General features: G+C 38.1%; 1 protein-coding gene across 1 annotated transcript in view; it reads left to right on the top strand.

Annotated features, from left to right (window-relative positions):
• Window positions 1–2,018: 2,018 nt before the first annotated feature.
• The window catches only part of rnf13 (ring finger protein 13), a 38,260-nt gene continuing 15,784 nt past the window's right edge, over window positions 2,019–24,494 (top strand). Inside the window, exons 1-4 of the mRNA XM_079245487.1 lie at window positions 2,019–2,209; window positions 5,392–5,640; window positions 5,836–5,916; window positions 15,010–15,132. Coding sequence (XP_079101613.1) covers window positions 5,527–5,640; window positions 5,836–5,916; window positions 15,010–15,132 — 318 coding nt within the window. The 5' untranslated portion in view covers window positions 2,019–2,209; window positions 5,392–5,526. The remainder of the gene's footprint in view (window positions 2,210–5,391; window positions 5,641–5,835; window positions 5,917–15,009; window positions 15,133–24,494) is intronic.

Raw genomic sequence — 24,494 nt, 5'->3', positions numbered from 1 at the left:
TCTGTTCAGTCTGTTAATTAGGAAGATAAAATATTGTTTTAGTATATGGGGTTGTCACAGACTCCTTCAAGCTAACTTAAACATTAATGTGAGTAATGAATTAAGAATATATGAGCTACAATCACTGAAATGGCTGTAAAATGAAAGAGGAGTGAAAACAACATAATACAAAGACCTATACCCTGACAGTATCTATGTTATCTGTGGAGAAAAAAATCTGCCTCATGATAACTGATAGTACTTAGCACGTGACTCATGCTGAGACACAAATTTAGCTTTATTTAGTCTCTTGAAAACCACCTGACTTGCCAATGTTTTTTTTATTTTTTTTTATTTTTTATTTTTTATCAGCAATAAGACCAGACTACACGAGATTCATATTCACAAAGTTTAAAGTAAGAGATTTCTGAATTAAACATTACAAAGTATTTTGTTACAAGTACAATGAGTATTGATGGATTTTGCTGACTGTAGATACAAAGTGAAACATTATGAACAGTATTGTAGGTTAGATCTTCTCTGGCATAGCAGCATGAGGTAAGCTTAATTTTATCATTTAAATGGTAAAACACTGTCCAGTTTCCCTGCAGCACAAACTGTGTTTGCAGAGGAAACTATCACTGGACAAAAGCTACAAGTGTAGCCAGTTTAATGAGTGAATCACGTTGGAAACATGGCCTCATCCCCGACATTTTTGCGTCATGTCTTGACTCAACCTTTCTGAAGAAACAAAAAGACAGACTGAGGTCATGCTGTTTTGAAGGTTTTGGCCATTTAAAAAGTTTTTTATATATAGTTTTATTGTTGTACAAGGTTTTACAGGGGTGCCACTATTTGCATTTGACCTTTTAAAGTTTGTAATAACTCACAGCGTATTTGTGTTCAAAACTGGTCTCCATGACTCTGTTCTTCAAGGTTCTGAGTCCATGAACTAGAATTATTTATGTATTTCATGCACACATAGGTTCTAAGCATAATCCCACTGAGAAATCATTTAAAGACAATAAAATAATAATGCACTGCAAGGATATAAAGGTAGATGCTTGAGTAACAGACTGTGAGCACTTCTCTCGGTGTCTTAAAAGTATACCTTTAAATTCATTCATTCATTCGTTCATTCATTTATTCTCCGCACCGCCTAGTCTGATTAAGGGTCATGGGGAAGCTGGAGCCTATCCCAGCAATATTTGGGCAAGAGGCCTTGTACACCTTGGACAGGTCGCCAGTCTATTTGTTTGTTTTGGTTTAATTTCTATTTTCCTTTTTATTATCTTTTAATTAAGCTTATCATCTATTTACTTAAAATGTTGCCATTTCATTTATTGATGTAAAAGAAAATGAATTGATGTTATTTCCTTTTGTGAGTCACATTTACCTGTGATTTTTATACTGGTCAATCTGAATTTCTGCTCCAGTGACACACTATTTGTGTGAAGAGAAAAGAAAACAAAGAGTACAAAGTAAGTCAGTTGTTATATAATGCTTATGCATTTACCTAGCTCTTTTAAACTTCTTTTTTGCACCCGCTGTCTGAAAAAGTCTCAAGTTCGCAAATTGCAACTTAACAGAAATCACAGAACATTTGTCTATAGATAGATAGAAAGATAGATAGATAGATAGATAAATAAATAAATAAATGATGCGCTCTATTGTCTACAGAGGGTGCTAGAGATTTAAAAGTGAATGTCTATGGTTTTAACTTTATTTTTGAATTTCCGAGGTTGGTCTTGGCTGTCAACACATGAGAATTTATTTTTTTAGAATCAAACAATTGATTCTTTTAATGATCTATTCTGTCAAACTGGTAAACTTCCATTGCTGCAGTTCAGTTTGAATAAAGCTGACAGGCCTCGTTCATGCGACTGTAAAAGGCATCAAATGGTTGTTTGGGATGTCACGTGGATCTGTTTATGTCTGGAGTCATTTCCGGAGTGAGAATATTGACAGAAATATTAACCAATCAGAAGCCGAGAGTTAAGCGGCGCAGGGGGCGGAAGTTATTGCTCTCACATGAAAGAAACAAGCTAGCGAGGAGGATTAAACTGTAACGTTTATGTCCGTGCTCTCTGACCCCTTTCAGACCGAATGAACTGCATGCACATTTCTTGCTGCTGTACATATTTCTGTATATGGCTTGCAGACAAGGAGAGAAATGTCGCTGACAACAGCTAAAACCCCGAAAAAGACAGACCTACAAGCAGCAATACAGGTAAACACCCAGATCCAGACATGCTATCCACGCTAGCCGCATGCTAATTCGCTGCTAGGACGCTGTTTTGGTCGATAGCTTACACAGTTTCAGTGTGCCCACTCCAATTTATATATGTATACGGTTGTATGAAGTAAAAATATCAATTTAAAGATGCAGACAGTTTTGCTATCGGTTATAAAACCTTTTTGCTGAGTTTATGAAGGGTGGAAAATCCGAGAAAAACGGTAAAGACAAGCTACATTTTGTAAATAGACTTTTTTTCCCCCCCTCTGTCTGTTTTAATTAGTTCATGTGCCATTTTCGGTGGAATTTTTCTTTAGTCTTACTGATTAAAATACAGTATTCATGTTAATAATATCTTGGAAAATGCCTCAATAAAGCTGTTTTTGCTTTGTTTTGAACTTTTTGTGATTGTCCTGTGCTCATCAATGTGAAAGATGTTTCACTTATCGTTTTGGGCCTTTTGTTAAGATAAAAGAAAAAAAAAAACAACAACTTGAAAGCGACACATGGTGATTGCAAGTTTTTCCACAGAAATTGCAGTAGTAATATATTTTTTTTTAGGCAGTGGAAATGTAAATTAGGTTAATTACTAAAAGTTGGAAAATTATGTTAACATTATTCATTTCAGAGATTTTGTCATACTTGTCAGCCCTCATGTCAACAGCAGCAGAAAAGCTTTAAATCAATAATAAAGCCTCAGTCTGTTTCCAAATATGTACTTATTGTGTAAAATATACACATAAAACGGTGGTCTGATTTCTTGATGAGCTAAACACAATATTTGATTGTAAAATATTGCAACAAAAATATGAAACATAAGATTCGAGGAAATGTAATGTGTTTTAACTTTTTTTGTAATTGAAATTGTCTCATGTAGTGTGTTTTCATTAAAACATTATTGATTAAAATGATCTCAAATGGTTTAATCATCTACATTTCTGATAGATCTTTTGTTCCCAAGCTACTTCTTAAACCTCTCTAATTTGTAATGGTAAGTTAAAGCCACTTAGAAGAACATGTCACAGCTTGTTAGATTAAGTTTAGTGGTATGATTGCATTAAAAGAAATGCCAAAGAATCTTTCAGAAGTGAAAATGTCAGAGGTGGGAGTTTATGAACGGACTAAAGGCTTTTATTAAGTTAAAAAATGGCGTTCCCCACATTACATGTTAAAGATAATGGAGAAATGATTTTGGTTAGTACATTGAAATGTAGAGCATATAACATATTTGTGTGTGAATGAGAATCCGCAGTTAGCTCATCCAATTAAACAGGTAACTTTTCAGACAGTTCAAGGTGAGAGAACTATGGCTACTGATGTTTTTTTTTAAAAATATGCTGCAACCACTTTGTTTTACCAGAAAAAAATTAAATTAGGGTAAAATAATAGAAGGGATGAATCCAAAATCAGACTCTGTAATGGCTCAGGTGCAGTGCTGTTGAAAAATCAGCAAGAAACATATATTTATTTATTTTAAAAAAAAAAAGACTAAAACCAAAGCCCAAACTATTTAGCTCTGATATTGTAGATAAACTTTATAACAAATTTATCTGAGATTCGTGCTTACACACACAAATATTGAAATATTAAAATTACTTAGCGTTTAGGTCTAAAAGTTGAACATATTGGAGAAATAACATGAAATGACCGTAATGTGCCGGGATAGCATGTTTTTTTTTTTTTTTTTTAAATTCTTTTTTCATTCTAGGTTTGAGAAGTAGGGTTTTTTAAAGTTCTTCACTTCAAATGACAAAGACATTTTATTTGTAAATTAATGGATATAGTTTTAGTTGTGTCATCTGATGTACTGTAAGCACCTTTCAGTTTTATTGGAGATACTGAAGCTATTGCTATGTAAACAGAACCCTAAAAGAAAATGTGCTGAGTGCTTTTTTTTGCTGTCTGGACACAGGCATGCTCTAATGACAAGTATTGTGCATGAGCTCACAGTGGGTAAAATGTGATGCATCAAGATATTAGTAAACTACATACTTATTGTTTAGGGAGACTGTTGATAAACATGGACAACGCCCACTTGATGTAATCTTTTGATTTGTGCAAGCCTTAATTTATTTGGTAAACAAGACCTAATACTAAGATGACCACTTAAATAGCAATTATCATGCTTAAGTAAGGGAACCTTAAAATTAATTTTAAAACAAATAAATAAATTAGGAAAATATTGATTGAATATTTACCATTATCATTTTCAGCTGAGCACGAGCTGAAGGCGGGGTCCTTGGTTGTCTGATACCTGGCTGCAGAAGCAAAGTTGAGAAATGTCAAATGTTACTGATTTGACAAGGAAAGGGTCTGAGCTGGTGTGTGAGTTTGACTGGTTTTGATTAGATATATTTGGACTCACTTTTATGCATGGCTTGAGCTCTTGAACCAGTGTCCTCAGAAAGGGCTGTACACTCTCCCACTCTAGATTTGCTTACTGTGACAGGCTCTGAGCAGGTGTGGGCATGTTTGTATACTGGTGTTTACCTTTGTGTGCAGTAGGGACTCCTTTGGGGGGTGCTCTGGAAGCCTGGAGTACTGGACCCCTTATATGAGTTGTCTGATCGCTGTACAACCAGTTTCAGAGCTTGGTCCGCATTGCTTCCAGCAAGTCGGATGAGAGTAGGACTCCACCAAGGCTGCCCTCCACACCTAATCACAGACTCTGTTCATAAATTTAATGGACAGAACTTGTTGGTGCAGTTGAAGCATTGAGTGGATCCGATTTGGTGGCCTCAGGATTGGGTCTCTGCTTTTCACTTGATGTGGTTTTGTTGACTTAATCTGGTCGTGCTCTCATACTCTAGCTCATAATTTGCAGCCGAGTGTAAGGTGGTTGGAATGAAGATCAGCACCTCCTAATCTGAAACCATGGTCCTCAGCTGGAAAAGGGTGGAGTGCCCTCTCCAGGTTGGGAATGAGGTCCTGCCCTAAGTGGAGGAGTTTAAATGTTTTAGGATTTTGTTCATGAGTAAGCTGTAGAAAAAGGATGAATGGATGAATTTACTTGTGAAAAATGCAGACTTACAAACAATCTGACATCTTCCAGTCAGACTAATCGCCACCTGGTTTCATGGTAGGAAAAGCATATTAACTTTGATGCTACGTCCATGTTTTAATCAGACTGTGGCATTTAACAATTATTATAAACTAACATTGTTGTCTTTTTTTAGGTGTGACGAAGAGACAGTACAAGGAGGACCATCTTCAAAGGCGCTTGTGTGGTCATTTGTGTGTGTATGTTTTATGTGTTTTTTATGTTACTGAGTGAGTGGCATAGCAGTGGAAGTTTGTAACGTGATGCAAAGATGCTGCTGTCCCTGGGAATGCTAATGTTGTCGGCCACACAGATTTACACCATTTTCACCGTTCAGCTCTTTGCTTTCCTCAACCTGCTACCTGTGGAGGCTGACATAGCTGCTGTGAGTAATTTTTTATGCAAGTGTGTACATATATACATACATCTACACGTTATATACATATATAGGCGGACTGCTGACTGAGAGCAAAACCTAAAATTGAGTTATGCGGCTGTGCTGATTTGTTTTTTTAAAAAAACACTTTAATTGATCATTATGCAGCAATTATACAACTTATCGTTGTTTTTTTTCTTTCAGTACTCATTTGACAACAAAACTGAAAACTTTGATGATCTGCCTGCAAGGTTTGGCTTCCGGCTACCCAGCGATGGATTAAAGGTGAGTCCAATAGGGCCAGAGGTTTTTTATCAGCTTTAAGTGGGTTGTTTACAAGCAGATTTCACAGTTGAGCTCAATAAAACTTTAACCACACATATGAGGGAAAATGTGCAAGTGGGTGTTATGTTTCTGAATCACTTGTTTTGGGGGAAATGTTTCTTAAGTTGCTCAAACTCTGCATACTTACCAATCTTAGATTTATTCTTTAAACAACCTAGCTTTGCCTTCTTACAAGAATACACATTGATAACCTGTAACATGAACTGCATGGACGTTTTAGGTGTTTTTAATCTTTTAAATTGCTGTTTATTAGCTGCAAGCATGAAAAAAAGCAGCATAGCTTGATAGAAAGTGCAAGGATATAAACTTTTTATAATAGGTTTTTTAATCAAACTACTCATCATTATGTATGTAGAAACAAAAAAGAAAAGCGTAGAAATTGTTTCTCTGACACACTTTGGTGAAGCATCATTTTAAATTAATCTGGTGTGATGTAGCTGCTACTTGAACATTGCTGTTCTGTGTTGGGATTTGAATTACTTGTTGTTGTTTTGGAGTTTCTGTGTGGCATACCCACACTGCGGCCTCCACACATAGAGGTTGATCCGCAAATCTCACAAACACTGAGGATGATTCATGTCTACCATCTAAGCTGGTCATTGTAGTGTTTCCCACAGTCAAGAGCTTGTTGTTACACAAAAGCTTTTCATACACAGAAGCAAGCCTGTAGCAAAATGCTTGGTGCCTTGTTTTGTCTTCATATGTTAGTTTTGTACCATGTATTTAGACAATAACAGTTTGTGTTGAATTTAATGGTGCTAAATTAAACATCATTACAGCATTATGACAGGGCTACTTTATTTCTTATGTGATTTTTGGCAACATCACATGAGTGTGACCCAGTGCTATATTGCAGGATTTAAGGTGGAGCTAAATTGCATCAACTTGCAGGATGAAAATTAAAGGATCTAAATTTGGAAACTTGTTTTCTGTTTTCTTTCAAGACAGAACGCTGTTCTCTAGTAACAGCTCAGTCACCTATAAAGCTTGAACACATATGAGATTTATTGCTTCTATATGCGTCTGGGGAAGTGTCGCAAAAAAGCGCTGCCATCTGAACAGCTGTGATTTTTACAGCTTCACGCAGTAACGTTTTAACGTAAAATAAAATATAATTTACATTTCAGTCACAGATCAAAGCTGCATTTGAAGAAAAAAAATTGTATGTTTTTAATTTATTCCCTGAAAACGTGTTTGGTTATGAGAGGACCATCACCAGATTTCTCTTAAACTAAAATAAACTTTAAACGTTTCATCATGCATGTACTGGAACTGTTTATGTGACGCCATTATTTTAAGATAAATACAATTTATCGTTGGGTTTAGTGCGTAACTGACCTTGGAATAGTTAGTTGTTGTTTTGCATTTTGATCACATTAGTTTCCTCTCCCAAAAAAGATTTATGTTGGTTCTGAGTTATGAGTAAGTAAGTCGTCTCCAGATTACTCCAAAATTTAAAAATTTGCATATAAAAATTTTACCAATAAAAGTAAATAATGACCCAACTTTAAATTGATTAATTTCTATAATGTTTTTCACTTGCTTTGCCTTACTTTGAATTTTTCTTGTTTCTCAGAATTATAGATTGTAATGCAGTATTGCAGCGTTAATGCCTGGAGAAAACTCTGGCATCACAAGGCAGCACAAGCCTTTTTTTATTTTCTCCTGTGGGTTCCCCAAAGGGAAGAGGCTCCAAACAGAGCTTTCCCTGTTTTTGTAGTTGCGTAACCTTGGCTGTTTACAGTTACCTCGGCCTATAAACAAGGTGACTGTAAGCCTGTATGCAAGCAACAGTTCTTTTTCTGTGAACCCTGAGCTCGTTTGATGTTGCAGATAAATTACTTAACATAGACATCCAGTTTGACACACTTTGAATGCAAAATGTATTTCTATGAAATAATTGTAGCCATGAAATACAGTATGTGTTGGGTTTTTACAGTGAAAATTTAGTGTCTTTGGTGGTTAATGAAAGTATAAAATCAAATCGAAAAAATTCAAATGAAAAAAAATAAAATTGTATTAATAAAAAAAATAATTCAAACACACTAACACTATTATTTTTGTCTTTGTTTAAAATAATGGCTTTAATTTTGTGTGAAAGTCAACAAAATTTCATTATCTTGCATTTGTCTAGATGCCAACGTTAACCTTTAAAGACCTAACCATGAAAAATGTTGAGAAGTCCCATTAATTTGACATGAGGCCACAGGAATATTTACCACATATCATGAAATGCTAAAAGTCTTATAGTGCAATCTTCTGTTTTCTGGCGTACAATAATTTTGAACCAAATTTTTATTATAAAATGATGCAAAATGCCTCAGAGACAGGATGTATCATACATGTTATGCTGGGCTCTTTTGAGTTAAAGCGGCCACGGTGGTCTTGTTCTTTTGCTGACAGGACAGAGTTTAAAGATGTGACATTTTCTTCTGGGAACCAAAAAAAAAAAAACAAGCGACAAATGAAAATACAATACAGCAAAAATAGTTTTTGGTTCTAGACTTGAAAATCAAAATTTGATATGACCACCGGCACAGTCTAAACTCCTTCTTGGATAAGCTTGTAATTTCTTTGAGCCGTCTTCGGAAAAGTTTGATGAGCCAATCGAAAGACATCCCAAAGTTGCTGATGTCAGCTGCCATTTGTTCTGTTCTCTGTCAAAATGTTCTCAAGCTGCCTCAGTACTGTTGAGGTCCAAGCTTAGACGGTTCGGGCCCATCCCACCGTAAGACCTGTTGCCTTAGAGATCGCGTCTAGTTCCTGTCTTATATGGTACCTCTATTTTTTCCACATCTCCATTCCTTAACCTCCTATTGATTGGGCCTCTTTTTTCTGTCTTCTGTTTGGAACGACATACTCAAAATATGTTTAAGTGTTTTTCTTCACAACTACAAGGTCTATACATATAATCTTGATATCAAAAGAAAGCTGAGACATGAGATTGCCAAAGAAGCGTCAGAAACAAGATAAAGTGTTACTATGTCAGAGTAAAGTCCCGAGAACATAATAGAAAATATAAATCGCTATCGCCTCTTAAAAGAAAACCACAATATTTATGGTAAAAGACAGAGGATTGCAGCTCACATAATCTGGAACACATAGCTGTGCAAAAGTAGAAGCTAAAAACTGAACTAGGAACAGTTTTACAGATGTTTTAATAGAGGTGTTATGAAGGTAAATGTCTCAGAAACCCATCAACAGATGCTGCTTCTCATGGTCACGGGAATCTAAGGATAACCCTCACATTCACCTTAGAAACACGAGGACCTTTTTTTTTCCACCCTAAGTGAACCCCAAGATAGTATATCTTAGGAAGAATTAAAGCTTCACTGTAAAGCCCCATTCCTCTTCATGGAAACTACTAGACTACTTTTTTCCCCGCAAAATGACAGATGTAAGATATTCTTGACTGAGTGATGTTTTTGTTTGCTAATCTTTAGCTGCTGGCTTGCAGAATTTTTTTTATCATACTGTGTTGAGACAGACATCTTTGTTATTTACAGCCACGTATTAACGGTCTCTGCTTTCATATGACACTTTTTTGTGGTAGGTATACAAAGTCTTTATCCCAGCTGTTCATTTGAATAGATATCTACTTCACAATGAAATTGTGCTTAGTCATTCTACATGTGCAGCTTGACTATAGTTATTTTTACTTCTCTTAATTTTTTTTAAATTGTGATGGAATTGTTGACAGAAAAATTGTCAGAGGTTATTTTCTTATATTTCATGCTATAAATTGGACTTAATGAGCTCTTTTAGATGGCAACATCATCTTTTGCCAGAAATGTTATCATTTATTTAAATGTAATAATGAAACTGTTAGTTCCGCTTTAAATTGTGAGCGTCTGTGCACATCTGTTGTGTCAAGAGGAAACATCGATACTGAGAAAAAAAAACTTTAGAGTTTCAACAAGGGATTGAAATGAATCACTATTGCAGTTGTCTACTTACATAAATCATTTGTCTTGTGCATTAGTCATATGCTTCTGCTAAATGTGTCGTGATGAAGTAATCCAAGCTGATACACAGTTGTTATTCCCATTAAAGACCTGATGACCTGGGCATCTGTTAGAAATCTTGTGCCTTTCTGACATCAGATGGGGTTTTGTCTTTGTTTCTTCACTTTTCTGAAACAGATGACCGGACAATTAGATCAATTTATATGGTACAGACTCTGTGAGAGCACTCCTCTTCTTAGAGGAGTACAGTGATTGTACTTCTACCCAACTTGTTTTTGGGAATTTTCTGAATATTTTCCACTGGGGCAAATCACCAAAAAAATTCTAATCTGTAGCATTACATTGTAATTGGCTGTAAGTTATTTAACCTCTACAGAGCTACTATCTTTTTCAAACACAGCTGGGTTTCTGTTGGGAAAAACATGGCCGTGCGTCGCCACTGGATAGAATAACTGCATTTTGTGGTCTGTGCCATTCACAGTTAAGCTTCAACATTGAATTTGTATAAGGAGCCTGCACTCACAGGCCAGTACTGCATATTTGACTCCCACCACCTACTGAACCTGGAAAAAAGGAAGGAGGGGGGACCATCAGAAGTCAACACCACCATGCTGAGAATGTTTCAACATAAGTACTAAGGCAGCAGCCAGTATCCAGCTGAGAGGAAAGAAAGAGCAGGTGCAACAATATTATCATTATACAAGTGGTCGCAATGCCTGAAACACTTGGAGAGATTAAATCCAAATAAAACATGTCCAACAACCTGATCGGACAAAACAAGGGTACTATTGAAAAACAACTCTTTAAGTCCACTATGTGCCACAAGTAATGCTTTGTGTTATAGAGAATACACTCCATAAGCATATTTTTCAGTACAGAACCAGCTCTTCACCAAGGCCAGTCAGTTTCGAACACAACCAATTAAGAATTTATATGTTTTCATAAACGTGTCACATTTATATTAACAGCTCCATTAAACTAACGGTATATCTGTCTTTTTTTTGGTGTGACTGCTCTCCTCTTATTGTTGAAGTCACATTGCCTTCTCTTAACCTGGTTTAGTGGCTCCTTTGTGGAGTGTTGGTGTTAGTTCTGCATTTCTAGGTGCTTAGTTTTCTAACACCCTGTTAATATTTCTGCAACTGCTTTTCAGAGACATTTTTATTTATGTCAATGTTTGAAATGAAACTAGAAACAAACATAACTGTATCACTGAAACTATACATTGCTGTGAACTGAAGGAAAATGGAGAAGTCTGTCCAGCTAAAGGTGGCCATCTGAGGTGCCAGCACAACCACTTTGACTATTACAACAATAATACTCATACGGACCCTTCTCTTTTTTGATGTGGTTTACTTGTAAAAATTCTACTATTAGACCAATTTCATGCTGTCAAGAATGGAAAAGGTCAGACACAAATTCTCAATCACAATTTGTGATATGTGTGACAATTCTTGTCTGCTAATTTTTTGTAATCGTGGTCATGAATTTTGAAGTCCACCTGGAACCAAAGATTATGATTTGGTGGAGGATCATATCTTAATCCCCATTCTATTCCAACACAGGAATTAGGAGATAAACATAGTTCCTGGGAGAGATTATACCCCCATACTGGAGTATTCTCTGTCTGCAAACTGCAGGAAGGTGAGGTGGGATCATTCAGGTTGCTTATGATGGTACTTTAAAAGTAATGCCCACTAACCCTGACCCTAATCCCCAGCCGAATGGAACTGGATGTGGGTGGAGGAGAGCAAGCTCAAGAATAACTGAGAAAGAGAGTGCTGATTGTGACCCAAAAAAAAGCAGTGCTAATCCTGTTTTAATAATTGTTAACAATAATGACTTTCTTAGCCACAATTAAAATAGACCAGAGTCCAGTTAATTGACATACGATGTCCAACATTCAGCGACAAGGAGGTTTATACTTCAGCGGACTTATTTTGCTAATCTACCCTGTACCTTGGACCTTGGTGAAAATGCTACAGATCAGTGCTAAAATAATTTTTAAAAAAAACACTCTGGATGGTCCCATCAGGAGTTAAATTTCTGGGATCAGCAGTCAGAACTGAGGTAGCTTTGAACACCCTCAGTATTCAAAACGTCTGACTTCTTGTATTTAGTTTGACTTGAGTTGAAACGCAGCTGTTCAGCTTCCACATCTTTTTGACAGACTACATTCAGATGATGCTGTCCCATTACACCAGGGGTGTCCAGTTCTGGTCCCCAGGGGCCACAATCCTGCAGATTTTCTCTGTATTCCTCTTCCAACACACCTGGCTCAAACTAATCCTCATTGTGCAGAACTTTATTGCCTGATGGATCCATTTAATGGATGTGTTGGAACAGGGATTCATAGAAAACCTGCAGGACAGCGGCCCTTGAGGACCAACTTTGGACACCCCTGCATTACACTGTTGTTTTCCAGGCTGACTAGGATACTAGGATCAACCTTGGTGGTACCTTGATAATGTATTAGATTCATGTAGAATCAACAAAAAAAAATCAACAAAGCTGAAGGGAGTCAGATAGACTTTAATCTGCTTATAGAAAGCTTCACTCAGGCTACGCAAGTTATTAATTCTGTTGTTTCCTTTTTCCTCTCTCAATCCACAGCAAAGCTGAAAACAAGCTCTATCGCAGGGTTTTCTCTGACAGGATTAAGTGTAATCACTCTGTAATAATTTGGAAGAAACCCCAATCTACTCTTCTTGATTCCTGCAGCAACAGAACTGCACCTGCTATGGAAGTTTACTGCCTAATAACTGGAACAAGAGGAAATGAAAGTTTTTTTTTTTTGTTTTTTTTTTTCATGAATCTGTGCAACAAAATGAATCCAGATTGCCTCAGAGAGTCTTTCCTCTTTTTCCTGTCACACACAGATGTAAGATTAGTAGTTTTATTGAAGGCAAGCATGTGAATGGAAATATTTAACAAGATTTCATGCTTGTGATTTCTTCTAATCAATTATTCCTAAATAAGGACAAATGCTTTAACCAAGGTTTCTTTTAATGCAATTTGAAAAAAAGTGAGGCTTTTTTTTTTCTTTTCTTTTTTTTCCCTTCAAATATTGTTCTTGCCCTTTGAAGATTAAACAGATGTCAGGGCTGTAAAAGCGATTCTCCAATGAAGCTTCTCTACAGAAAAGGAACATATTGTACTGTAGTGTTGGTGGGGATGTGAATTCATTATTAGACTTATAAAATCTCCATAAATATTTCACAAAAAATTGTAACAGTTTGCAGTTTAATGTATTGTTCGGATTCTGGCAGATTAGGGGATTTGTATGTCATGGCTTTAAGGCGGTAAGAGACGAGCTATGTTTCATGTGATGTGCTTGCACGGGGGGGGGACAAAAATCCTCTCCTCTTAGTCTCCTCTTACTGCGGTTATGTCCTCCCTCTCCCCTTTCTGTTGTCTGCACTCTGCAGTGCTGGCGGGTGTTTTTCTCATTTGTTTGGAGAATGTTTTCCACCCGACAGAGGGCGCTATTGTTGCTGGTTTCAGTGGCAGGATAAGGAATGTGAGGCAGTGGCACAGTGATGTCATTTCACAACAAGGAGGGGCTGCGCTGGAGGCACCCAGGGGTGACAGCAGTATGGGCAGTGGGTGATTCCTCACGTTCCATCTCTCTGATGTGAGAGTCTGAGGATTTCCCTGATTCGTGTGTTTGACTCTCCATATGTCAAGTCATACTCATGTTGAAGTACAATGAGGCAGTTGAATTAGTCAGCAATTTTATCCGGGAGTGGAGAATGTTTTCAGATGTGATATATGTCTCGGTAGTCATTTTCCACATGGAGCTAAAAGACTGTTGGCATCACCTTAACATGGCAACTGGCCACATGTGCTTACAGGAAATCAGTTTGCTGCTAGCTGACAACAGCCTTATGTGTGTGAGAGAAAGTGCTGACTGAGATATTTGAAAGCTGTGGGTTGGTGAAAGATGGAGGGGCACACAGAGATGAAAGTGGCCGCCAAGTCCCAGAGTCCCTCAGCAGTCCGCACTTCCTGTCTGGCCCCATGGCTCACACACATACTCAGGATAAGAACAGCAGAGGTTTTGAAATATCTATAACAACAGGTCACACCCTCTACGCAGCTTTATTGCCTGTCTATTTACCTGCTCTTTTTTCCTGCTCAGCTTTTCTTTACTTTTTAATTTAGTCTTTCATCATATATTTAATTTTTAAGTCTTCTCATTTGTTTGCAGTTTTTTTTTTTGTTTTTTTTTTAAACTCTCTCTGCCTCAGCATTTTCATCTTTTTCAGCTTCTTGTGTTCTTGAGTCCTTTATCACTTTCAGCCATCTTCGTTCATCTTCTCACTATCTTTCGTCAGTCACTTCAAAGCCATAGCTGAAAATGGGGCTAAGGCAGGAAGCGGTAGAGAGACAGAGATGGGAAATGCAAGGGTCAGAGTTCTTCTGGGAAATCGCAAAACAATAACTTCCTTGAAATCTAGGAGACTATAATACTCATATAATGTTCTGATTTTAAAGCTCAGCCATATTTCTTTAACTGAGGTGGGGCGTAGTCAGAATAAAAACAACTTCTAATCTAGATTCAGAATGACTGTTTTTAAAGTTAAACATGTAACTTCTATATAAATATATCTTGTACATAATTTTTTGTAGTCAAACTACCTGTACATAAAATTCTAATTTAGCTTAAAAAAAAAAAAAAGTCTTTGTACTTTTCTTTGTGTCCAACAACATAGATAATAGGGATCGAAGTATGTTAAAGATCAAAGTAGCATGACTCAGACTCAGGAGTAAACACAAATCGGTATACAATTCAGAGGTTACAGATTGTTCATGGTTTTCCTGTGTGATACAAATTATACTTACAATTAAGTTACTTTGAGTTTGTCAACCAGATGACTGCTCTTTTAAGCTTTTGCTGTATCAGTGCCTTTCCCCCCCAAAAAAGTTTTTTTTCTTTGGATTTTTTCTAATTTGATCACTTGAGGAAATGATCCTACTCAAGTGATCACTTGTTTACGGTAGATTTGTTAGAATTTGACAAAATTATGTATTTTTCTCACAGTATTCAATGATGTCATCCCAACAGGCCTTTCTGATCGGTGCTCGGCCTGAAAATGCATGCGAGCCAATTGAGCCACCTCCACGGGACAACTTGACTGGTTCATTCATCGTCCTCATCAAGCGGTTTGACTGCAACTTTGACATCAAGGTACCGTGTGAGCATAACATAACCCATCACATGCAATCCTGGTTTTCTCCAAGTAGATTTAACGGCTGAATAAACACATGGAGCTACAGCATTGTTGTCACATTGATTATGGCATTTTAAAAGTTTTACAAGTAACTTTCCTGTGCTTTTAGAGGACAAGTCTGCTTTTATTTTGTTTTTTTTATTTAATTAGTTTTTTTTACTGAGTTCTAGTTTAATACATAACAGTACTACACAATAGTTTAAGTAATTTGTTTCATGATTTGTGGATTTATCAGGACATCCTGGAGAAGCATAAACAATGTGTGTAAAGTAATATACACCATATGTTGCTTTACAGTTCATTTATGTCAGCAGGTGGTGTTTTAGAGTAATTCTTATTTTACTCGAGCTCCTTGGTCAGCTTGTTGAAGCAGGAAAACAGGAAGTGGCCATTTCCCTAAACATAATATCCTGCACGATCATCCAGCCCATTCTGCTGTGCTTGTGTCTTTTCCTCCAGAGTTTTTGGCATGGCACATTTGAGAAGCAAGAAATTTGTGTTTGCTGTGAAACAAAGTAGCTGAAAGATTTGATCACCTTTAGTCAAGTGAAGTTTTCCAGTAGTTGGAGTACACAGAGGGGATCAAATTGTGCTAAAGGAAGCTTCGCTGGGTGTGTGTTAGGATTGTAACACTGGAGAGGAAACAATACTGCAGAGTAACAATTGTCCTGTCTGTAAAACTTTTAAGAAAAAAAAAAAAAAAGTCGTCACAAAAATGTAAAAGTACAACTACAACTCAGGACTGGAGTTAGGTTAAACCTCGCTGAGGTGGCTTGGAAGTAAACTCTTCATTTGCTAGTTTACGTTCACAGTTTTAATGCTTCATTGCATCTTAAATAAGTATTCTGTGATGGATACATATGAAACGTTAATAGCACATAGTTTTTGTCTTTGCAAATCTTCAGTAATTTTCCCAGTCAATTTTCTTTGACTGTCATAAGAGGAAGTACTGATAGAACCACAGACAGGAAGAAATACTCCACTCAGATAAGCTCTTGGATGCTATTGGCCAGATTCTTTGAGATGTGTGCACTTATAATAAACTACTCTGCCAATGTGTCATCACACAGGCAGGAGCCATGGTTTCTTTCTTGCCCAGATGTTGTAGAGTTAAGCTCAGCATGTCTAGTTCCTGACACTAATGTTTAATGTAGCATAGAACTTGATGTATAATGTCTGGAGAGGTAATGAGCTATCACTGTAAGAGGCATTTCAGTCATTTATATTGTAATTATAATATTTCAGTTTATTCATTCATTTCTGTATCACTTACTCCAATTCAATGTTGCTTCAGGAAGCTGGAGCCTATCCCAGCAATTACCAGTCCATCGAAGGAAATGGACACAATACAGAGAGACAAACTACCACTCATACCCACTCCTTGGCAGCATTTACAATGAATTAACCTAACATGTATGTCTTTGGGCGGTGGGGGGAAGCTGGAGTACGTGGAGATAACCCAATAATACACAGAGAGAACACGCAAACTCCACACAGAAAGGCTTGAACTGGTGACCTTCTTGCTGTGAGGCTGCAATGCTAAATGATGTGATATTATTTATAACAATTTATGTTATATTATATTGCTTTATGTGACATCACTTAATTTTATCTTGGTGTTCCAGCCTTTTACTTACACTTACGCAAAGTAACTGGTCCAGAGTGGAAGCTCAGTTTTTATACCTTTAGTCTGCAGGAATGTGTTCATATAGAGCTCTCCATTGTCACTGCCTGTTCAACCACTGTCACATATCCCATCTGTTATGCAATGTAGCCTGTGAAATGTTTGTCACAATACCACTCCTTATTGTGACTCGGGCAAGTCTGAAAAAAGGTTTCATAGCTTAATACTGGTTCAATTCTGGATAGAGAAGAAGATTTGTAGCCTTATTTATGTCCTGCTGGTTTTACGTATGGGCAGTGTGTGATGACGTACATGTACGTACATTTGCATGTGAAGCAAGTCTACTCCCAAGTAATCTGAAATGCATGTGTGGACACATTGTATGTCCAGACTGGATCAACTGAGATTTTTCTTTTCCAGATAAAAAGGTTCCCAGCTGTACATAGAAGAAGGATGTGTTCACTATTGGTCCACCTAGGACCTTATTTCTCTTAAGCCTCCTTCTTGTTCAGTTATTAGGTGTAATGAAGAGAAAGGGATAGAGAGGAGGGGGAAGATGATAAAGAAGAAGATAGATGATACGGAGGAGGATGAAGACAGTGTGAGCAGGAAAGAGTAATAAGAAAAAAGAAGCAAGCTTTCTGCTTCTTTCCATTGTTGTGGCTTACTTATACCTCCTTTAATGTTACATTTCCTTCCCTCATCACACTTTTATTTTTGACTTTCTGGGTTTCTCCCTCATTCATTCAATCTCACACTTCCTTTTTTTCCGTGTGTTTTATTTGCTGTGTAGCTCTTCCTCTGTCAGTTTCTTCTTACTATTTTTTTCACTCTTTTGAAAACCAAGAGCAGCCAAATAGCCTTATAAGGTCTTACTGCATCACATGGACACAGAAACATGTTGACGGACCAGGCAGTGATGTGTTTCCTGGGTTGGAGTGTAACCAGACTCCACATAGCTGCATGCCAGACATACACACATTATACACACAGTGCATTCATACTGATTTCGCTCAGATTTGCTATTAAACCTCCTGCAGCCCCTGTAGCAGCACCTTTGGCATGATAAAGTTTAATCTTTTTTTCTTGTCTAGCATTGAATGTATTTTTCTTTACACTAAATAAGCTTGATTTGATGACTATCAAGTGAAAGTGCCAAACATTCTAAAAATGTTGATGACTATCACTTGCATCACAGGAGATGCAGAGATGGCTCTAGTTAGATGAAGAAATTGATGTGAGAATGTCTATATTTTTGAGTTGCATCACAGTTCACACCTCCCTCCTAATACAGTGAAATTGTTGTCTTTGTAAGGCCATGTTGATCTCTGTTGCAAAATCATTATCTTCCAACTTATTTTTTCATTCCCTTCTCTTCAGTATCTCATCATGATTTGGCTTTACAGTTAGCAGTGTCTATCAGGTGATATGTTTTATTTCTCTGCACTTTTTTTGAATTACTCAACAGAGCATGTTGAGTAACTACAAAAGCATGTCTACTTTTTGTAGTGAGGCACAAGTAGCTTGTATTTAAAGTTGCATAACAGGAATGGCTGCAGAGAGCAGGAAATGGTATGCAGCAAAGAACTGCAGGTCTGGATTTTTGAACCCATGCTAGTATCTTGAGATGGCTTCAACTTGTGTACATGGTGGTCCCGCTAACCTTGTGTAGTCACCTTGTGCCCTGCCATTATTGTACCCAGTTACACAAAAGCGTGAGGGACTTTTTTTTTTTTTTTCTTTATTTTCTTTTCTTTTCTTTTCTTTTTTTTTTTTAATGAGGAACATTTTAACAGTTAATATCCAACAAGAAAAACTATCACATTAAAAACTTCCTAAAACACAGCATACCCATTTAGACTGGCTTGGTGATTACTATTTGGCATATTTTATGCATTGGATTAACTGGTGACCTCATGTTAGTATTTTTTGAAGTGAATAATGCAAATTGGTTAACAAAGAAGAGTAATTTACTCCTTCCTGAACTTTGTGCAGCTTAAAAGACTGAGGCTCAAATCCAACATAGTGCCATGTAAAGCTTTCGCCAAATGGACAGAAACCATTTTTGTGTGTTCTGAAGGAAAAATGTTACTTTACTGGTTTGAAGAAAAGAAGGTGGTTTCTGTCACTTGAGAACTATGTATACAGGGATTATTTTTGGATGAAAAGGTTGCAAGTAGTGGCATTCGTTTTTTTTGTTTTAATAGTAAATCTTTCAAACTTGACAAGTACTAAAAGTTTTCATTTAAAAAAATAGCACTGTTTGTTTCCTATATACAAGTATTTTATTCAACAGTGGCAGAAACATGGTTCAAATGCTTTTTGATTTCTTGGGAAACAGAAAAACTGAATGCACTTGGGTATGTGTGGCAAGTTTACATCTATTTCACATTGCTGATGGTGACGTCTGCTCCAGCCAGACCTGAACCCACTTGGCAGAGATCTGGAATTGTTACTCTGATAGTTGTTAGGCTCTGATAGGCTTTAAAGAAGTGTCTTTTTGTGTTTCTTTATCTCCTTCCACTTTTTTTCCCCTCCTTCTTTCCTCAGTTTGTGTCCCACATGTCAGTCTTACTGAGAGGTCTGGCTTCAGCCTCTGCCTTCATGGTTGCTCATATCTACTGGCATCATCACATGGACACAAATGCAGTTTAATAGCTCACACTTCTCTCTTTTACCCCGTGGCAGTCTTTGTTTCTCCATCACTCTTGTTTTTCTTTTCTTCTCATCCTGACTGTCTTTCACTCCCGTTAACCATCTCAGGCATTGTCGCTGTCATGCCGTTGTCTACCTTGCACCCCCCCCCCCCCCCCCCCCCCCCCCCCTCTCTCTCTCTGAGCCACACACTCCACACAAACACTCCCCCTTCCTCCCTCCTCCTTAGCCAGTCTTCGTTCCCTCCAGAAGCTGCAGGGAAACAAAGGAATAATAGATTCTGTCTTCGCTGAGAAGAGGCGCTCATATGTGTGTGCGTGCATGCTCGTGTGTCATGCAGGGTTGTCACCCCCACACGCCTGCTGTGTTGTTCCATTGCCCCCATCTCTTTCCATTCTTCTGCAGCTTCCTGCAGCCGTCACATTTAGCCATTAGCATCCAGTGACCAGCAGCAAAGAGTTGCAATGGATCCATGGCGGTAATGGCCAATAAAACACATATTCATCCACTTAACCTTCCTTGAAGTGTTAGCGTGTCCCCCTGTTGAGTTTGGATACACGTGTGTGAGAGGAAGGGAGCATGCGAGAGAGTGTGTACACGAAGGTTGTGATAAGATGTAACAGAGAGGAGGTTGAAGGTTGAGAGAGTGTTGGAGCTGATGGGGAGGGGTGAAAGGGATAAAGTGAATGGATGTTAATAAGCATGCTTGCTCTTTTGTGTGTTTGTGTGTGTGTGCGTGTCTGTGTGAGACAGAGATGGGGACAGACGAAAACATTCCTGCATGGCTTCTCTCTTTTTTGTTTTTTTGGAGCTCTCTAGAGAACGAGGGTTTGCATTTCCTGTTCACTGGGATTCTTTGAGTTGGTGGGGGAGCGCCTCATTGGTGACCTTTATGACATTTTGGGGGTGAACGGGAAACCCAAGACCCCTTTCTTCCTCTTTTCCTCCCCTTTCTCTCCAGTGAACAACCCTTGTACCTCTTTTCCTTTTTTTTCTCTTTTATTTTGAAATGTAATTTTCTTGCCTCAAGTTGTTGCAGATTGTGTTCTCATCTTCCTCATTTTCTCCAGAAAAAATCTACTGGACACAACTTTAGTTAAACTAAGACGTGTGTTTTATTTGATATATACTTGGATATACACAGATCTGTGTAACCATGTTGTTGTTTCCTCTTCTTTTACCAGCAATCGTTCGCTCTGTCTCCCTGTACTGCCCTCTGTCTGCCACTCTTCTTGTTTTTCATTGTCTTGTTTTTATTTAGTTTTTTTCTTGAGTTCCTCTGGTAAAGTTTTTGATGCATATAGTTACAGTTGTCTGGTGGGATTGCTCCAATAGGAAGCCATAGTCAAGGCATTATTCAGTGTAAAAGTTGCCTTTTAAGGAGCAGAGCAGATAACAGATCAGTTTAGTGTGAAAGGGTTTAACCCTGTCAGGAATCGCCATATTTTAGACACAGCATACCAAACATGCTTGTCATCCTCAAGCATTTACCAGAAGAGTGTACTGTGGCAGTGCATAGCCATATAAACAATTTAAAGGATAGATAAGTAATGCACTGTGTTATGTATGTTAGGGGGGGTGACTGTTATATTTCGCAATATATATGTGGAAGTGTGACATTTAAAAAAATGCAAAATAAAAATAAATCTCAAGGAGCAACATATGTTAATGGTCAGTACAGTTATAAAAGGTATAAAATCTGAGCAAATAACTCACACATTGATCTATGTTAATAATCACAAGTATATAATCAGGACAACACCGTATATTAATGTTTTGCATGGACATGATCTGGGCCAGATGCATCTGTAGTTTTATAAACAAGCTGCTCATTTGCTGACTTATTCATTCATTTACTCACCAAGTGAGTGTAAAGGCATGAGTTAGATTTTTAACTTGGGCATTAATGCTAAATACAGCAACAGTGTGACATAATGTATGACACAATATATGGAATAGTAGCAATAAAGTAATATAATTTGGGGGAACTATACCTGTTCAGATGCTGAATTGGTGGTGCGTGATATGTTTTTCTAACTTGAATTTATTTTTATTAGTTTTTCCTCATTTCCTGTCAGTAAACAGCTGGCTGAAACTCAAAATGAGCACCACGTAAAGAAAATCAGGCTCAGAGCTGGTTGGATCAGTTGAGGAAGTGAGATTGTGTAACTAGCTGAATGTTATCAGTCCCTCAACAAACACACTTGTACTTGTAACTATCGTATAACTTTGTAGAGGATTTTTTCTGGAATCTGATTATGAGGTAGGGCAAAGTTCCTCTTCTCACTTTGAGGCATAGATCTGTGAGGCTTCTTCTTCAGCTTATTGTCCAAAGATGCGTTTTCTGTAGAGTTTGATATGGATCATTTGGGAATTGGTCTTACGACAAAGCCATAGTTCATTGGCATAACTGGTGTGAAAACGTCTCATCCATCCACTTAGAAAATTCAGAAAACATGACTTTGGGTTTTCCAGCCACAGGCAAACTTGGTCAGCATTTGCTGTGGAACCTGGTAATTCCCCTGCTAACCTTGCCTCCTTACCTCTTCCTCACATCGTGGCTTTTCATCGTGCAGCCTGTTTGTGCTGCAGTGACCTCAAAGCCCCAAGATACACACACAAACACACTCACACATGCTTCAGTCTTTACTCAGACAATGATTAGGCTTCCTGTGCATGCTTTCTCAGTCTTATGACAGGGTATGACTATGGCTGATGGGATGTATGACTAGCTCGAGTTTGTGTCTGTGTCAGAGCAGGAGGGCACTAGCCATATCTCGTGTAGCTGTATGGTTTTTCTGAGCTGGCGTTATCTCGCTGTTTAGCCAACAAATGGCTCAGATCACACCCTTTGACCCATACACACACAGTCACAGGTTATTTAACACACTCTAGTCCAAAATAAGAAGTATTATAAAATGTTGTTATCCTTTTTGCACCTGTAGTTCCTGTATAGTCTATTTGACATTCAGTAAAGCAGTGTTTGAATTGCAGCTGTGCTTTGTTAACAGGATAGGTGGCCCCTCCCTGCAGTTTGCAGTTTTATTGAACTCTTTATCTAATCAGCCATCTGGACCTTGAAACCTAAACCCAACTCTGCTCAGGGCAGCATTCCTCTGAAACACCAAGAAAGGAGGGTGGGAGACAGTGAAGGCGGAAGAAGGGGCTGGCTGTATTTCTGAAGAAGTTGGTAGTTCTAGTCATATAACAATGATAATGAAGGAAGAGAGAAAGACTGGAGAGTTAACTTTAGATATGGGGTAAGGAGGGAAGAGGAAGCAAAAGAAGTGGGGGTTGAGAAGGAGGGAATGAAAAATACAGAAGGGCGGGTAAGAAGCAGAGGAATAGGGTGGGAGGGGGAAGCTTGTGCAGAGGAGGAGGGAATAGAGGAACTAGAGGGCGAAAGAAATGCAGACGAAGGGAGAAAACTAGACAGACATAACATGTGAGTTAGACGAAAAAGGGCAGAGAGAAGAGGAAATTAAGATTCGATTGGAAGCTGCTGTCCTGTTCAAGTCTTGTGGTGTTTCTCAAAACTGAACTTGCAAAATAAAAAAAAATAAAAAAACTTTAGCTTTGCTCAGAAAAGTTATTCAAAACACAAACCAATCATTTATGATGACATTTAAGATGAGAAACAGATGATGAGCTCATCGAAAAATGATTACATGTGAGCAGGGTGTAGTCTGTTACTAATACTGATTTACACAGCGCTGAGGTCAGGTCTGCTGCATGCAAATGATGTTCAGCGACTGCCACACACGTCATGCTGGTCATTTATGTGGCCTGAGCTTTGCAAGAGGAGGTAAGAAAAGCAAATAATGGGATGTCAAATAGAAAACAACAAAAAAGAGGAGAGGACAGATGAGTGTGTTTCAGGCGCAGCGCTCCATTAAATGACGATGCAGTGATAGCGGCAGATTCACTCACACAGGAGTGATGATGCTGAAATTATTCACACATAGAGAGTTGTGATGCAGCATTAGCTAGCAATACTAGTACAATACTGATGGAATCGGGATGTAATACTGTAATACTAAAACAGCAGTCTCTTTCCACAGTACTTTAGATTAATTCTAAAATACAAGAATGAGGGAAATATAACCAAAGTGTAAAGGAATATGTTGTAGTATTTGCATTCTGCTTGTGTCTGTACTATAGACTGTATATAAAGAGATGGACGGAGCCTCCGTGACGTCACCCGTAGGTTTCTGAAGAGTGGAATTGAAGCTCGGTGGGCGGTTCCTACCATCGCCACCATGGCAGCGTCATGCACGTTGTCTCACCCGGAAAATACAAACTTGGGCAAAGAGGTGGAGCTGAGAGGGGAGCCTTGAGCGTCATGGTGGATGATTGACATCGAGTGAACTCCAAGCTTTCTGTTGCTAAAAGCCAACCAAGCTAACTCAGAGATAACGGGAGCTAACCAGCTAACGGAAGTAAGCGGGCAAAAGCTGAGTCACGTTGTTAACCGGCTAAAAACCGCGGTTGTTGTACGCTCTTCTGACTTGAAGCCAGAGATTGGTACCTGTCAATCAAAAGGTCACGCTCCTAAATATGCCGAACTTTGAGATTAAATTACTTTTAAACGGGCGAGTTAGAAAAAAAATCACTCCCCCCACAGTTGTCATGAAGGCAAACCTGACCTATAAACCGAAAATGGATTTTTGAACCAGGCTGTAAACATATTTACTTTTTGTCATGAAGTTGGCCTTTTTAACATGGGAGTCTATGGGGATTTGCTCTGTTTTGGAGCCAGCCCATAGCGGATGAAGGGGGAACTGCAGTTTTATGCATTTCCGCATAGACTTCACTTTTAACCGCCGGAGGTTGCCGCTTGGTTTGCACTAACACACAGCTCTCATGTAACTCATCCACGCAGTCTCGGAGGGGAAAAAAGGAAAACAGAAACAACCCACATAAAGAGATTTAAATAAAAGTTTATTCTGTGTGTCCTCCTTTTATGTCCAGACAATAAGATTCACGTCTGGGTCACTGAAATCTGTAAGCATAATGATCACAGTCTGTAGTTGAAACATC

The sequence above is a fragment of the Telmatherina bonti genome (genome assembly GCF_933228915.1).
Source record: "Telmatherina bonti genome assembly, chromosome: 8".
In the NCBI taxonomy this organism is placed as follows: Eukaryota; Metazoa; Chordata; class Actinopteri; order Atheriniformes; family Telmatherinidae; genus Telmatherina; species Telmatherina bonti.
The sequence above is the reverse complement of the archived record's forward strand: the minus strand, read 5'-3'. Positions and strand labels throughout refer to the sequence as shown.